The sequence below is a fragment of the Eurytemora carolleeae genome, unplaced genomic scaffold (assembly GCF_000591075.1).
Source record: "Eurytemora carolleeae unplaced genomic scaffold, Eaff_2.0 scaffold499, whole genome shotgun sequence".
Taxonomy (NCBI): domain Eukaryota; kingdom Metazoa; phylum Arthropoda; class Copepoda; order Calanoida; family Temoridae; genus Eurytemora; species Eurytemora carolleeae.
The window spans coordinates 147,666-164,971 of record NW_019396389.1 but is presented as its reverse complement, the minus strand read 5'-3'; the positions used below and the strand labels follow the sequence as shown (position 1 = coordinate 164,971).

The 17,306-nt window shown below is 32.6% G+C and overlaps 1 protein-coding gene across 1 annotated transcript; it reads left to right on the top strand.

Moving 5' to 3' along the window:
- The first annotated feature begins 193 nt into the window (after nt 1–193).
- LOC111702280 (protein fantom) lies at nt 194–16,029 on the top strand. The gene is made up of 18 exons (XM_023473921.1): nt 194–277; nt 608–696; nt 2,435–2,480; nt 3,224–3,376; nt 3,978–4,051; nt 5,397–5,447; nt 6,039–6,103; nt 7,169–7,256; nt 7,664–7,761; nt 8,059–8,146; nt 9,386–9,510; nt 10,209–10,321; nt 10,624–10,812; nt 11,182–12,252; nt 12,775–12,912; nt 13,525–13,655; nt 14,679–14,916; nt 15,807–16,029. Exons 2-18 carry the CDS (start codon nt 623–625, stop codon nt 15,861–15,863), a joined length of 2,799 nt encoding a protein of 932 aa, XP_023329689.1. The 5' UTR covers nt 194–277; nt 608–622; the 3' UTR covers nt 15,864–16,029.
- Nucleotides 16,030–17,306: the final 1,277 nt, after the last annotated feature.

The window sequence follows — 17,306 nt, the reverse complement described above, 5'->3', positions numbered from 1 at the left end:
TAGAAACTAAACACTCTATATAACAGTCAACTAGCTCAACTTAGAATTTTCAATCGAGGCTAAAATCATTTCCGTGGTCCTACCGAGTTCCACAATCAAAATTTAAAGCAAATGGGGATATGCAAGCAAAATCCATGTTTTTTCCAATAACGTACTTTGTGTAACCCCCTGGATAGAACAGGATAGAACAGGATAGAACAGGGTAGAACAGGATAGAACCAGAGATTTAAATCATCAACTTCTAGAGGAACAAAGGAGAAACAGCAATATCAATCAGGTAGAACAGTATAGAACAGGATAGAACAGGATAGAACAGGGTAGAACAGGATAGAACAGGATAGAACAGGATAGAACAGGATAGTACAGGATAGAACAGGATAGAACAGGATAGAACAGAATAGAAAAGGATAGAACAGGAGAGAACAGGATAGAACAGGATAGAACAGGATAGAACAGGATATAACAGGATATAACAGGGTATAACAGGATAGAACAGGATTGAACATGATGGAACAGGATAGAACAGGATAGAACAGGATAGAACAGGAAAGAACAGGATAGAGCCGACAATTGGAACGCTTAAAATAATAATTTATTAAAATTACAGGATGTAAACTCTTCTATGGCACTTCGACAGTCCTTGAACCAATGCCAAGAGAAGATTAGAGAACTACAGAGAGATAATACTATTCTTAGGAATACAACCTGGATATATACTTTATACAGGGTTATTCACACAGAGCTGGGAACGTTTGAATAGTGGTTATCGGGATTAATGCTTGATCTCATCTTTTTCTTAATCTCCAGATTAAATAATGCTTGTTCTCCTGTTGTTTTTAATCCCCAGATTAATTAACTGATCGAGATTAAGGATATTTCATTCTAAAGTTCCCAACTCAGGACAAACATTTACTGAGTTTAGTTAGTTTCATTTGCCATAAATATAGTTGCCATAAATTACAGTTGGCTTAAGTTACAAGTGCCATAATTAAAATAAATTTTAATTACAATTAACACCTATCTAAAGTTGGGAATTTTCATGAGAATTTAGCGCAGTTATAAAAACTAGTTAGACTTTATTTTATTTATGAAAAGTGTATTTATGGTATAGAGGACGTGAGTCAGACTCTAATAAAACGCATAAATAACTTCCAGTATNATTTACATTCTAAAACTTGAATTTACATTCTAAAACTTGAATTTACATTCTAAAACTTGAATTTACATTCTAAAACTTGAATTTACATTCTAAAACTTGAATTTACATTCTAAAACTTGAATTTACATTCTAAAACTTGAATTTACATTCTAAAACTTGAATTTACATTCTAAAACTTGAATTTACATTCTAAAACTTGAATTTACATTCTAAAACTTGAATTTACATTCTAAAACTTGAATTTACATTCTAAAACTTGAATTTACATTCTAAAACTTGAATTTACATTCTAAAACTTGAATTTACATTCTAAAACTTGAATTTACATTCTAAAACTTGAATTTACATTCTAAAACTTGAATTTACATTCTAAAACTTGAATTTACATTCTAAAACTTGAATTTACATTCTAAAACTTGAATTTACATTCTAAAACTTGAATTTACATTCTAAAACTTGAATTTACATTCTAAAACTTGAATTTACATTCTAAAACTTGAATTTACATTCTAAAACTTGAATTTACATTCTAAAACTTGAATTTACATTCTAAAACTTGAATTTACATTCTAAAACTTGAATTTACATTCTAAAACTTGAATTTACATTCTAAAACTTGAATTTACATTCTAAAACTTGATTTGTTATGATTTTTCCTTGGCTTGGGCCTGGGACTGGGAATATCTGAAATAAGCTTCCACTCCCTTCCAAAATGCTTAGACAAAGCGCCATGACAATTCATACTTATTCTTTGGTGAATATATACTCATTAAATATTCTTATGATTATGATTTTACTACCTGGCGATCTGTATCCGATTTGAAAAAGTTTTTGATACTTTCATCATGGCTGGCAAATAGTCACCTTTTGGACTGTTTAAGCCAATTGCCACTTTTCACTTTTTTTTTGGTCTATGTAAACTTCTTCCGTATGTTTATGCCTGAATTAGAACATTTTCAGCTTAATATTCGGAGATTTACATAGTTTTGAGAAGAAATGATAGATGGGAACCTTTTAATGCACACCCTTTAAGTAGGGGTGTTGAAAAGACTTATTCTGTAAGGCAGTAAAATACTCTCTGTTGACTTCATTTTTGTTCTTGAATTTTTTATTTTCAATTCGCTGAATTCAATGATTTTCACGCCATTTTGAGCTTAACCCATTCAAACCTGTTTGGTATTAACCGGGGTCTTAAATTTACATTTCGTCTCTGTAATCTCGTATTTTGAGGTTAACCCTGTAATTAAACCTGACTCCGGGTTGTGTAAACTCCAGGGAGAGTAATGAGAAACTTCTTAACTCAGCATTCGACATTGAGAAGGAAAATTTCATTTTTCAAATGATTTTAAAAATGTTTGTTTACTTTGACATTGACAGGGGATAATTTAATCATTTTTCAGGAACACTATACGTTCTGTTCCGCTAAATTCTTTGTGTCAACTTACATATTTATATTTTTTTCTGAGATATTTTAAACTTAAGTAGATTTCTATCTTTTGTTGGAAAACTGCAAACTTGCTAATTTCACCTTTTTTGTTTACCAATGTTGCAAAATATGATGAGTAGGAGAAGGATCGGGAATTCTAAGAATCCTTGAGTTTCTTTTGAACTTGATTCATTTTGATTTTTGTTGTTTTTCAATTTGGAAGACAACAGATACAGCAAGGACAAATTCAACTAATACGTATGGTGATGGGGGGTACAATTTTATCAAGCTTTGACCTTCTTAATTTCTCATTACAAAAAATGAATTTTTTGTTATTTAAAAAAGATATTTGGAAATAAACTTTGAATGAGGATGTATGCGATATAAATATTAATAACAAGTTTTCTCTCTAACCCATTATAGTAATTGATCATTTATCACAATAGTTTTAAAGAGATATTCCATCCTTTCTATTTTAGGGTTTAATTGACTAAAATCTGTTAATAGGCAAAAATATTATTGATTCACCAAAACAACTTTTCTGTCATACTACGTGTTATACGTGGTAGAAAGAAAGTTACTGCTACATCTAAAAAATAGTAAAAAGTATTTATTTGAATAAATGAAATCTGGATCAGGAGCGTCAGTATCAAGCTTCAGAGAACGCGTTGAAGGTTCAGATCTCCCAGCTGGAGACTACACTTAAGAGTGATCTCAACGACAAGCGGAGACTGGCCGATACCCTGGCTCAGGAGAGAGATAACTATGCACAGCTAGACTCAGATTTCCAGGTATTCAGGGGGCCCGGGGGGAGATGATCTATTACAGGAGGTTCCCTGTTACCACCAAATTTTTTAACAAAAATTAAATCATACATTTGCCTGCAGTTATCTTTTTTAACAATTAAAGGGAACTGTGAGCCTAATATCATGACACCCTCCAATTAAAGGGAACTGTTAGTATAATATCATGAGACCCTCCAATTAAAGGGAACTGTTAGTATAATATCATGAGACCCTCCAATTAAAGGGAACTGTTAGTATAATATCATGAGACCCTCCAATTAAAGGGAACTGTTAGTATAATATCATGAGACCCTCCAATTAAAGGGAACTGTTAGTATAATATCATGAGACCCTCCAATTAAAGGGAACTGTTGGAATAATATCATGAGACCCTCCAATTAAAAACAGGCAATTCTTGATGTACAACGTTACTTTAAACCTTTAAATGATCGTCAAGGTCAGAGAACTCTGTGTATTTATCTCTCAAATAGTGAACGAATTTCCGTTTACGTACTTTACATAACATTTTTTCTTTTAATTTAAAAAAGAATATTATTGGTTATAATATAGTAATCTCAACATTTTTTATTTTTTTAACTATTTTTAGGATTTACAGAGTAAATTCTTGAAGCTGAAGGAGGATCTGGAGAATCATGATGAAAAAATGTCTTGTACATCAAGGTAAAATGTCATGTATATTAAGGTAAAATGTCTAGTATATTAAGGTAAAATATCTTAAAATGTAATATCAAGGTTAAATGCCTTGTATACCAAGGTAAAATGTCATGTACATCAAGGTTAAATGTCTTGTAAATCAAGGTAAAATGTCATGTATATTAAGGTAAAATGTCTTAAAATGTAATATCAAGGTTAAATGTCATGTATATCAAGGTAAAATGTCTAGTATATTAAGGTAAAATGTCTTAAAATGTAATATCAAGGTTAAATGTCTTGAACATCAAGGTAAAATGTCTTGGTTATCAAGGTAAAATGTCTTGTATATTAAAGTAAAATGTCTTGTAATACCACGGTTATATGTCTTGTATATCAAGGTAAAATGTCTTCTGTATCAAGTTAAAATGTTTTTATATCGATATATAAATCAAGGTGGAAGAACTTCCTAAATGCTTAATAATTGCTATGTAAGACCCAAAACTCGTTTTTCAAAAAGCACAAGGCTGGTTATTTTTTCTTTTCTTTTAATTCATTCGCAAATTTCTTTAAATGTCGTCTTTGCAATGAAATTCAAGAAAATCTATCGGAAACGTCTTGGATAAGAATCAAATATTGCATAATTACTAAAGTCAACCGCACTGAACTTAGAATTTTTAAACCAGGCTAAAAGACATTCCCGTGGTTCAACTGAGTTCTCAAGTAAAAAAATTAAGGGGTTCATGAGCTATGATTACACATCGAAAAATTAAAACAAACAGATATAACTACTTTATTTATGTATATAGATTATTATTATTATTATTATTGTAGCAATAACAGAACGTAAGAACGTCTTGAAGGTATCAAATTAATCCTGATTTGTATTGTAAAATGCTGCACTCTCAGTTAACCTACCATACCTATAGTCAGTCACTCCCTTTTATGTGCCATTGAGTGGTCATTTTTTCAGACGCTTTGATTATTTTATTTTTAGCAAAACAGGCTTTGTTAAGATCTTATGAATGGAACGAATGAAAAAATCTAAAAATTTATTTTCAACTGTCCAAGAAGAAAAATCTAAATTTAGAATTAATTGTTTTAGAGAAGAAACTGCAACGTTAAAAAAACATGAAGATCGTAGAAAAATATCTATTCTTTTAAACTTTAAAAATTAATTCAAAGTTGCAAACCTAATGTCGAATATCTTTGTTATTTCAAAATATGATTTCTTCTAGATAAAAAGCCAAAGTTTGAAATATCAAATGTTCACTCCATCAGGTTGAAAAGATGTAGGACTAAGCAAATTAGAGTTTGAAGCTGTAGTCAGTTCCTTTGAAATTACTAAATTACTAAATATCTTTTTATTTTTCAGAGAACAGACTTTGGATAATGTAGAAATAGAAGAAGCTGTTCTTTACCTTAGGAAACAAACTTTTTTTAAAAGCGTGGAATATGAATCATATTTTTAGTCTTTTTATTACTGTCTGATGATTCCAGAACATCTTTATAAAACTAGATTGAGAGATTCGATGATATCTTTGTTCTAAACAGAAATACAAGGATATAGGATACAGAATACAGAACTCAGAATATAGACTGAAGGATACAGGGCATAGAATATAGAACATGGGAAACAGGATACAGAACACAAGATATAGGAAACAGGATATACAGGACACAAGATACAAAACACAAAACACAGAATACAAGATACAGGTTTATAAAATGTACAGAATGCAGAATGAGGCTAAAGAATACAGATTACAGAATACGGGATACAGTTTCGTGGATACAGAATACGGGATACAGTTACGAGGATACAGAATACGGGATACAGTTACGAGGATACAGAACACGGGATACAGTTACGAGGATACAGAATACGGGATACAGTTACAAGGGTACAGAATACGGACTACAGTTACAAGGATACAGAATACGGGATACAGTTACGAGGGTACAGAATACGGGATACAGTTACAAGGGTACAGAATAAGTTTGGATGTGGTTTTAGACAGAAGAAAGATTTGAGCTACTTCGGATCTGAACCTAACTCATTCCTGGAGAAAATAGATTCAGGTTCAACCACCTTATATTGTATTATTGTAGATGTTTGTAAATCTTTGGGATATCCTAAAGTGGTCGTTGGTCGATGGTTTAGGTACCATCAGTCATCAAAACTTTTCAAATGCAACATCTTAAAACTATAGTTCATGTTTAGGACGGAGTTCGGAGAAAGAACTAGTTGAGCTCCAAATCCTACATCTTAAAACTATAGTTCGTGTTCAGGACGGAGTACAGAGAAAGAACTAGCTGAGCTCCAAATCCTACATCTTGAAACTATAGTTTGTGTTTAGGACGGAGTACGGAGAAAGAACTAGCGGAGCTACAAAACCTACATCGTGAAACTAAAGTTTGTGGTCAGAACGGAGTACTAAGAACTAGCTGCGCACCAAATCCTACATCTTAAATAATAGTTTGTGTTTAGGATGGAGTACGGAGAAAGAACTAGCGGAGCTTCAAATCCTAGTTTGTGTTTAGGACGGAGTACGGAGAAAGAACTAGCGGAGCTACAAATTCTACATCTTGAAACTATAATTTGTGTTCAGGTCAGAGTACGGAGAAAGAACTAACGGAGATACAAAACCTACATCTTGAAACTATAGTTTGTGTTTAGGACGGAGTACGGAGAAAGAACTAGCGGAGATACAAAACCTACATCGTGAAACTATAGTTTGTGGTCAGAACGGAGTACTAAGAACTAGCTGCGCACCAAATCCTACATCTTAAATAATAGTTTGTGTTTAGGATGGAGTACGGAGAAAGAACTAGCGGAGCTTCAAATCCTTCATCCTGAAACTATAGTTTGTGTTCAGGACGGAGTACGGAGAAAGAACTATCGGAGCTACAAATCCTAAATCTTTAAACTATAGTTTGTGTTCAGGACGGAGTACGGAGAAAGAACTATCGGAGCTACAAATCCTACATAAACTATAGTTTGTGTTCAGGACGGAGTACGGAGAAAGAACTATCGGAGCTACAAATCCTAAATCTTTAAACTATAGTTTGTGTTCAGGACGGAGTACGGAGAAAGAACTATCGGAGCTACAAATCCTACATCTTGAAACTAAAGTTTGTGTTTAGGAAGGAGTACAGAGAAAGAACTAGCTGAGCTCCAAATCCTACATCTTGAAACTATAAATGAACTTGAAAAAACTAGATCGTTGCTCAGGTAGAATAAAAATAATGTCATACCAAGATCCATTGTTTCTCAGAATGGAATTTTGAACAAAAGGGGTAGAAATTACGCAGGAAAATTTTTGCAAATGCAATTTTTAAGTTAGCTTTAAATATTTTAAGAATTCGCTGCATTCCATGCAAGTCTTTCTTTGTATAAAGTTCACGAAGAATATTTGATGTGACATTTTACCATTGAGTTAAACTGGCATCCTCAAAAGAATTGAGCCTTGGCAACAAACTCAAATTTGCAACCTTTGGTTGAACCATCTTAGGTTTACGTCATAGAATTGCAAAGATTAGGGATTAGAAAATCAGAGTTTGTGGCAAAACTCAATTTCTTTGTCAGAGAGAAATCCGAATTTATTTATTTAGAAATGACAAAATAAATTGTATATTTAGGGTTCAGAACAGTATTAATGATGAGCAAAAGAAAGAGATCTTGATCCTGCAAAGAAGGATGGGTCAGGTTAAACAGGAGTTTGTTGAACAGATTGCAGGTTTAGTAATGAATATTCATTTAATAATTTCTTATTATCCTGCTTACATTGGGTATTAATTTTAGCATCTCTAAACTATAACAGTAATCATAACAAAACTCTATTTTTCAAATCCTCATCTTTTCTACGCTTTAAACTGATTTAATCAAGCAGAATTCATAATTTCAAATTAGATTGAAAAGTATGAGGATTAGAAAATTTTAGTTTAAGGATAAGTTAAGTTAGTACTTTTAAACATTCAAACCGCCTGGTAAACAAACTAAAAACCCTTGTTTTTCAAAACCATTTGCATTTTAGAATACCAGAAACTCCTGGAGATGAGAGCTGGAAAGATTCAGAAACTAGAAGCAGAGATCAGGGATACAGTGAGTTCAGTATCTCCGAGGTAAATCAGAGAAACAATGAGTATACTATCTCCAAGGTAAAGCAGAGATACAATGAGTTTAGTATCTCCAAGTTAAAGGAGAGATACAATGAGTTTAGTATCTACTAGGTAAAGCAGAGATACAATGAGTTCAGTATCTCCAAGGTAAATGAGAGATAAAATGAGTTTAATATCTCCAAGGTAAAGGAGAGATACATTGAGTTTAGTATCTCCAAGGTAAAGGAGAGATACATTGAGTTTAGTATCTCCAAGTTAAAGGAGAGATACAATGAGTTTAGTATCTCCAAGGTAAAGCAGAGATACAATGAGTTCAGTATCTCCAAGGATAAGCAGAGATCAGAGATACAATTAGTTCAGTATCTCTTCAAGGTAAAGCAGAGATCAGAGATACAATGAGTTCAGTATCTCCAAGGAAAGGCAGAAAACAGAGATACAATGAGTTCAGGATCTCCAAGGTAAATCAGAGATATCAGAGATACAATGAGTTCAGTATCTCCTAGGTGAAGCAGAGATAGAATGAGTTTAGTATCTCCTAGGTAAAGCAGAGATAAAATGAGTTCAGTTCTTTAAGCTGTGAAAAAAATGTTTAGCTATTGCAAATTGTTTTGGAAACTTAAGTAAATTGCAAAATGTTACGCTGAGTAATTTTTTAGAATTATGAAACTGAATCCAGGTTTGCTTTCATCTTTCTTTTCTCGTTTTTTCAACTTCATTCTGGGAAAATGATTTAGTTTTATGAAGAAAATTCGAAAAAAAACAATATCTGAAAACTGCACAAATGTACGCAGGAACATACATATTTTGATGATAATTGAAACTATTACCCTGAAGGGGTCATTAACAATTCACAACAGTACTTCATTTTCGGGAAAAGCCAGTTTTTTTTTCTGGGAAATAAAAAGTTTCGTTTTATAAATTTACTTAAAAGTAATTTTTATTGAGAACCAAAATGGAAATGATCAGTTTTAAGGTTAAAACATGGGTATATCCTTGATCAGACAAATCTTTTAGGGGTTCCGTTCTGAATTGAAACATACTATAAATGAAGGGTTACAGGAAATTATGTTTGCAGCCATCAAACCAAAAGTTTAAATCTTTGCCACAAGACCAAATTTTCTAATCACTGTATCTTTGAAATTTGTAATGTCTACGACTTTGGGTTCCAAAGATATAGGGATTAATAAATCACAGTTTGTGGCGTAGACTCAATTTCTTTTGCTGAACTTGTTTTTGTTCTAGAGCTTGGATACGGGATGGATCAGATGAGAGAACTGAGAGAAGTCTTCATATTCAATCCAACGAATCTCTGTTCCAACTTCATGTTCAACGGATTAGCTTATCTCAGGAGGCTCTTTTATCAACAGGTTAGAACAACGGATTAGGTTATCTAAGGAGGCTCTTCTATCAACAGATTAGAACAACGGATTAGTTTATCTCAGGAGGCTAATCTATCAACAGGTTAAAACAAAGGATTAGTTTAACTCAGGAACCTCTTCTATCAACAGGTTTGAACAACGGATTAAATAAACTCAGTAGACTCTTCTATCAGCAGGTTTGAACAACGGATTAGTTTAACTCAGGAACCTCTTCTATCAACAGGTTAGAACAACGGATTAGTTAATTTCAGTAAACTCTTCTATCAACAGGTTAGAACAACGGATTAGTTAATTTCAGTAAACTCTTCTATCAACAGGTTAGAACAACGGATTAATTAAATTCAGTAGACTCGTCTATCAACAGGTTTAAACAACGGATTAAATTAAATTCAGTAGGCTCTTCTAATATAGTATTATTAGAAACTGCAGATCACTATAGGACATAAATCTACCATTTTCATTTGTGTATTATTATTCTTTGATTCGACGAAATGCATATTACTAATATCAATAAAACTCTATTTCTTCAGCCTACAATACCATACTTTCACTTTAACTATGAACTTGTATCATCTGATCTCGAAATCCTATGTGGATACTTTTGAATTTAAAATGAAATAAAGATCAGTGCTTGATCCGCTGATTCAAAGCACAACTATTCTGACTTCAGGAGAGAAATTGTTTAGGTTTAACTGAGCCTAGTGTATTTGCCAGTTGGATATTCTATGAGAGTGAACAGTCCTATACTCCAGTACTTACAGGACCTGTTCTATCTCCAGATTCAAGCTCATACTACAAGGTACAGAGGATACCTAGAGTATTCTAAATTTAGAATCTGTTTTGGAAAGGATCTATTAATCTAATACTTGGTTATCTAATTCTTTTTTTATATGACCTAATTTTATAGGTTTGTAGCCACAACCTCAAACTTTCTAATCCCTATATCTTTGCAACCTATTGGTTTAACAGAATCCATAGTTTAAAATACCAACATGGGATTGCAAAGATATAAGGGTTTGAAAATCAGAGTTTCTGTCCTATAACTTGTATTCCACAATAATACTCTTTCCTCGAGAGAGACACATTATTCTCCTGGTTTAGGTTACAGTAGACGCGTCCTTCCTTGAGTACCTGGAGACAAGAGAAGTTAGTTTCCAGGTTCATGTTGTCCTGGAGAATGATTGCCAAGGGTTGGCTGTAACAAATATTAATTTCTCCGAGATACTAGATTATCCGAACAACAAGCTGCATAGGACTCTTAAACTCAGAGGAATAAAGGGATCAACAAAGGTGAATAAACTTAAACCATCTAAATTCATCCATTTATCGTTTTTGAGTTAAAATATTCAGTCATGTCAATAAATTATGAATTATACATTTTCTATTCTCCAAACACTTTGATTTATTTAAGAATAAATGTATTTTCTACAATATTTATTCTCGAGTTATGAAAAAACAAAACAGATTTGATCTTTAAAACAAAACAAAATTACCATTAATTACATAAAGTTATACAAAGTCTGTTTTAATTTACGCTTTAGTCCAATTTGGCCAGCAAGACATCCCTTATACGATTTGGATGTTTTTTAGATCAAATTGTTCCCCAGAACAGCAAAGTACTTAATATTTTTAACAAACTATTTATATTTTATATTCCAGGATGAAGTCTTGGGAACTGTAGATCTCTGGTTCCGTCTTCATATCCATGATGTTCGTTCAATAGTTGTTTACAAACAAGAGAAACAGCTGGAGGAGACGAGGACAAACCAACCTCTCAGGTTGGAGAAGGATGTTCATTTTCTCCAGGGAGAGAGAACCCAACTTAGTTCAGGAGCAAACAGACATCAAGGGAAAAGTTTGCTTGAAAGAAAAAGATTGATGCAGAAAAATAAAACTGATAATACTGCGCAAAAGAGTATAATTTTGAATAAATCTGCGCATCCTAAACCAGAGAGAAAAATTATAAATCCTAAACCTGACAAAGAAAGTGAAATTAAATCTAATCAAAAAACGGAAGACAATCCAGTCGTTGAAACCAAAAAAGAGGAAGAAAAAGAAAAGGCAGAGAAAGAGAAAAAGATCAAACCTAAATCGAAACCTAAGCCTTTACCTAAGCCTGAGCCTGAGCCTGAGCCTGAAAGTGAAAGTGAATCCAAAACAGAGCCTGAACCCCAAGCTAATTCTTCAGATGACCCAGAACCTAAACCTTTATCAGTTGGAACGATTTCAGAGGATTCAAGTGTATTAAATATCCTGAGTAAGAAAGCAACGGAGAAGCTAGAGAATATAACCCGAAGCAGGATTAAACCTCCCAGAACCAAACCCGGCAAACCTAAAACTACTCCGGAGAATCAGATGAACCCTGATACATCACTGGATTCTCAGAATACAAAACAAGATCAGACAAGGGATGAGAGTAAAGAGAAGAAGAAACCTAAACCTATTCCTCCTCCTCAGGTTCAATCATCTCACGAGATAGAAGAGAGTGAGGATGAGGATGATACTAGTGAGGATTCAACTGATGACGAAGAGGATGATGAAGTTGATGAAGATGATGAAGGTGATGATGATGATGATGAAGATGATGATGATGATGAGGATTATGATGATGATGATGATGATGATGATGAAAGTGTTAGTGAGGGAGATAGAACAAATGGAATAAGTACAACAAGTGGAACGGAAACCAACCCTACAAGTAGAGATGACAGAAACATTAGAAAATCAAAGGTATGGTATTGGAAAGGATTGAATTTTTGCCACAAATTAAAATTTTTTAATCCCTATATCTTTGCAGTCTGATGGAGTAAAACTTTGCCACTACAAATTTTGACTTTTTATCTGACACAATTCATAATTTGAAATTAAATTTTAAAATTTTGAATTTTTAAAGGTCCACGACATCAGGTTGACAAGATATAAGGATTTGAAAATCACAGAGTGTTGGAAAAACTCGTGTTTTTAGTAAAATATTATATTTTATTTTATTATTTATTATAGTTTAATTGCAAACAAGAAATATATAGACCAGGAACCATATCTCATGTTTTTAGTAAAATATTATATTTTATTTTATTATTTATTATAGTTTAATTGCAAACAAGAAATATATAGACCGCCATATCTCATGCGTCAAATCTGTGTACTGCAGTGGGAGGAGATCAAAAATGTATTTAGGGGATACGCATAATTTTGTTAATAGTTTCATGGCAACCATAGTTTAATGTTAGATACAGAGTTTGATTTCTCCAGGTACATGTAGATACTGAGTTTGACTCCCATGACTCGGAAGGAGTAGTGGTTGGACCTGATACTGGAGAACTGAACCTGAACATGAACGAGAACATTCTGATAATTGTGTCAGATTTCGAGGGGGAGAAAGGAGCCCAGGGATTCAGTTCAAAAACAAAATAAAATATATTATTTAATTAAAATAAAATCACTTTGTTATTGACCTTAAGAATCTAATTATGTGACAAACTCCACCAAATACTAAAATCAATTTTGAACAAAACTCTAATTTAAAACTGGAAAAAATCTAATTTAAATCTTGAAAAAATCTATTAAGACCATCAAAACCTCCTAGTTTCAATACAATAACCTTTTAATAAAAATTTTCATATTTTCTAATTAATCAGTATTGTCTCGGTGAAAAGTAAGAGGGACAACTTTTATATCTTAAGTTTTTAGAATAATGGATATTTTGTTTCTTGCTTTCCACAAAAAGAATAACTCCGTTTTCGTGTCTTAGACCCAGGTTTGCAAATTGAATTAGTGGATGTTGAATGTGGTTGAATGTGTTGAATGTGGTTGAATGTGTTGAATGTGGTTGAATGTGTTGAATGTGGAACTAACATCTACTTTTTTACTCTACAGAGGTTTGGTCCATCACCATCACTGAATTTTAAATTGAATTATGTCACTCTTAAAATAAAGAAACCTTTAAAAATCAGTCAAATTTATCTCGATATATTATAATTTTTTTGAACTGGTTGAATTTAGTTCCTGGATGATCCCAATATCAGTAACCTGTACATAGAATACAGTTTCCTAGACGTACCCCAGGAGGACCTGGAGACACCCTTCTCCCTACCCAAACCTAACCCTGGAGAAAAGATAACGTTCAACTTCAGGAAAGAAAATCTTTCACTTCTAAGAAATTTGCGTCAAATTTTTGGACATTTTTTAGTTTTAAACTTTCCCCCTCCCTTCCTACATCTACATTCCTATCTTAGATTACACTGGAGACATTCCTCTAGTTTTCAATTTAGAGGTTAACCTTAGAGAAGGTCGGGTCTTTCCTCTCTAGTAGGGTAGGACAGTAGGAATAAACATAGGTTAACCTTAGAGAAGGTCGGGTCTATCCTCTCTAGTAGGGTAGGACAGTAGGAATAAACATAGGTTAACCTTAGAGAAGGTCGGGTCTATCCTCTCTAGTAGGGTAGGACAGTAGGAATAAACATAGTTTAACCTTAGAGAAGGTCGGGTCTATCCTCTCTAGTAGGGTAGGACAGTAGGAATAAACATAGGTTAACCTTAGAGAATGTCGGGTCTATCCTCTCTAGTAGGGTAGGACAGTAGGAATATACATGACAGGATGCACCACAATTTTACCAATTTTAGAGAAAAAAAATTTTTTTCTTATTTTCCAAGAAAAAAATTATCCACCTTCAAGTGCCCCAGTTTGTTTTTATAATTCAAACACAGTTTCCTAAACTGTCATTTATATTGAAACACCCAGTGCCGGTTAATCCTCAATATTAAGCAAAGCAATCTTTCCACTGAGAATTGTTTAAAAAAAAATACATTTTCACGTTTTAGAAGACTGTTCTAGAGTGATACGGATCATTTAAAAAATCTGGGGATTAGGTCTTTACCCCTCTTCCCCTCCCCCCTCCTCGACTTATACTTGCTTTGTTTTTAAATTTATTCTCATAAAAGGTAATGAAAGAACTGATACATGTATAGATAAGAAGATTCTAGCAGATTATATTTCTAAAAAAGAATTTGATGCATGACATTTATAGTGGCTAGATCTCTGTGCTTTCTTTTGGAACGAATCATATTTGTCTCAGCAAATAAATAATTTTTTTTAAAACCCGGGATTGAAATTCTTCAAATAAATTAAATAAAATGATGAAAAGATTTAAAAACAGTAAGATGATATCATTTGAGCGTGGAGCTGAGAATGGGCGGAGGAGAACCCTCTCTAAGATACTAAAAGGAGAGACGGAGAAGGGACGGATGATGAGGTTTTGTGTGGTCTCGGAGCCAGAGGATTCGAACCCTGATCTTGAATGTGATGAGGTTGGATCTGGAGTTATAGATCTTTGTAAGCTTGACAGGGATCTGGTAGATCATAGGGTACAGATTAAAGATACTTATGGAAACCTGGTGAGATTATTCATCCTTTTTTTCATCATTTCATTTAATTCATCATTTCATTTGATTCATCCTTTCATTTGATTCATCCTTTCATTTTATTCATCCTTTCATTTTATTCATCCTTTCATTTAAGTCATCCTTTCATTTGATTCATTCTTTCATTTTATTTTATTTTCATTTGATTAATCCTTTAATTTGATTCATTCTTTCACTTGATTCATCCCTTTATTTGATTCATCCTTTCATTTTATTCATTCTTTCATTTGATTCATCCTTTCATTTTATTCATCCTTTTATTTGATTCATCGTTTTATTTTATTCATTCTTTCATTTGAATCATCTTTTCTTTTTATTCATCCTTTCATTTGAATCATCTTTTCATTTGATTCATCCTTTCATTTGAATCATCTTTTCTTTTTATTCATCCTTTCATTTGAATCATCTTTTCATTTGATTCATCCTTTCATTTAATTCCTCCTTTTATTAGATTCATCCTTTCATTTGATTCATCCTTTTATTTTATTTATCCTTTCATTTTATTCATCCTTTCATTTTATTCATCCTTTCATTTTATTCATCCTTTCATTTTATTTATCCTTTTCTGTGATTTATCCTTTAATTGATTTATTTATTGATTTGTATAATTAAATATATATTGAATTTGGTATTACAAAGCTTAAAAAACCCCAGAAAGACAACCAGTTATTCTCTTCACATAAAGAAATTCTTCTGTTTAGTTGTTTAGTTTATATACCCAACTCTGCAAATTACAATTGTTTCCTTGCTACTCTTCTAATCATTTTACTGCTGATAAAAGTTTTCAAATTAATAAATTTTAGAGTTGTTCCTTTTTCGTAAATATTTTTCATGCACTAATGTACTATAAATATACTGTTCAGGTTGGAACTCTTACAGTGACGGTGAAAGCAGCAGCTTTAGTAAGGTCATTCACATAAAGCAGCGACATTAGTGAGATCATGAAGCAGCTAATTAGAATCAGCTTTAGTGAGATTATTCACATGTAGCCGCCTAATGGAAGCAGCATTAGTGAGATCATTCACCTAAAGCAGCTAAAGGGAAACATATTTAGTCAGATCATTCACATGAAGCAGCTTAATGAAAGCTGCGCTTTTATAGTGAGATCATTCACATAAAGCAGCTTGATGGAAGCAGCAATGGTGAGGTCATTCACATTGTACAGCTTATTGGAAGCAGCTCACCTGAATCCGCTTAAGGGAACGAGCATAAGTATGACCATTCTCACATGACGCAGCTTAATGAGAAGCAGCTTTAGTGAGATCATGCGAATGCAGTAGCTAAATGGAAGCAGCTTAAGTGCATATTCCCTAAGTATTGCCATTCCAAAAAAGGCTCTCAGTGTCCGAATTTAATGAATTCGAGCCGCGTCTTAAATCCGTCAAAAACCGGTTTCAATTGAGCGCCGGCTTAAATCTTGAAACATTGAATACAATTTTAAGTGACACCAACCATATTTGAGCCGCGGCTTAAATTTAAGCCGCCGCTCAAATTCTTTAAATTCGGCCTCAGCTGATATTATTTTTCATGCCTAATATGTTTAAGAAGCTTTGTTCATTGCTAAAGAGTATTGCAGTTTAATATTTAAAGAAGAAAATAAAATCTTCAAAAAATTTGAAAAATATAGTCCTGTTCCTTACAGTATGTAGATATATTGTTTTTCACTTTATTTTACACCAGTGCAGTCTCATTTATGATAAACAAATGTAATAACTTTTTACATTTACTTATAATTCTATTAATTTCTACACTATTAAAAAAATCTGAATATTCCATGATATATAACATGCCTTATCTATTTAATAAACCTCTTTGCTCGTAAATACATGTTCGTCATAGCTGGCCAAACGGCTGGACCAAATCAGCTAATTTTTGTTTGACAAATTTTAAATTTCACGGGCAACGCTGGGAACAAAGCTAAAAATTTACTTACAAGCGCGGGTAAACGGTGGGATTAACTTCGACTATGATAATTAATTTAAACCTGAGCAACACCGGGTACTCCAACTAATATTTAATATGCATACACTACATAATGTAAATATGCATACACTACATAATGTAAATAACTGTTTCGGAACATTTTTTTGTAGATTTAGTCATTTTCCAGAAGGCTTATATTAGTAGAATTGAAACCACATGTTTTATACTTTTTATTAAAACTTTTTATAACGTAAAGATTTTACATTTTACTGTTTTGTCCAGATTTTACATTTTTAACAATCTTACTTTTGTTGTAGGTTATAGATAATTTGTTTGAAATAAAACTGTTTTAAAATGGATTAATGAAATAGAATAAAAAAGACGTCTTAAGAAAAAAAGGACGTAAGTATAGAGAGTAAAGTTTTTAAAAGCAAGAAAGA

Excerpts from the sequence above, each read along its gene's own strand:
- LOC111702280 (XM_023473921.1), top strand. The coding sequence starts at position 623 with ATGGCACTTCGACAGTCCTTGAACCAATGCCAAGAGAAGATTAGAGAA. Across the intron at positions 10,322-10,623 it reads ATTCAAGCTCATACTACAAG|GTTACAGTAGACGCGTCCTT; the intron begins GTACAGAGGATA and ends CTCCTGGTTTAG. Across the intron at positions 14,917-15,806 it reads AAGATACTTATGGAAACCTG|GTTGGAACTCTTACAGTGAC; the intron begins GTGAGATTATTC and ends TATACTGTTCAG.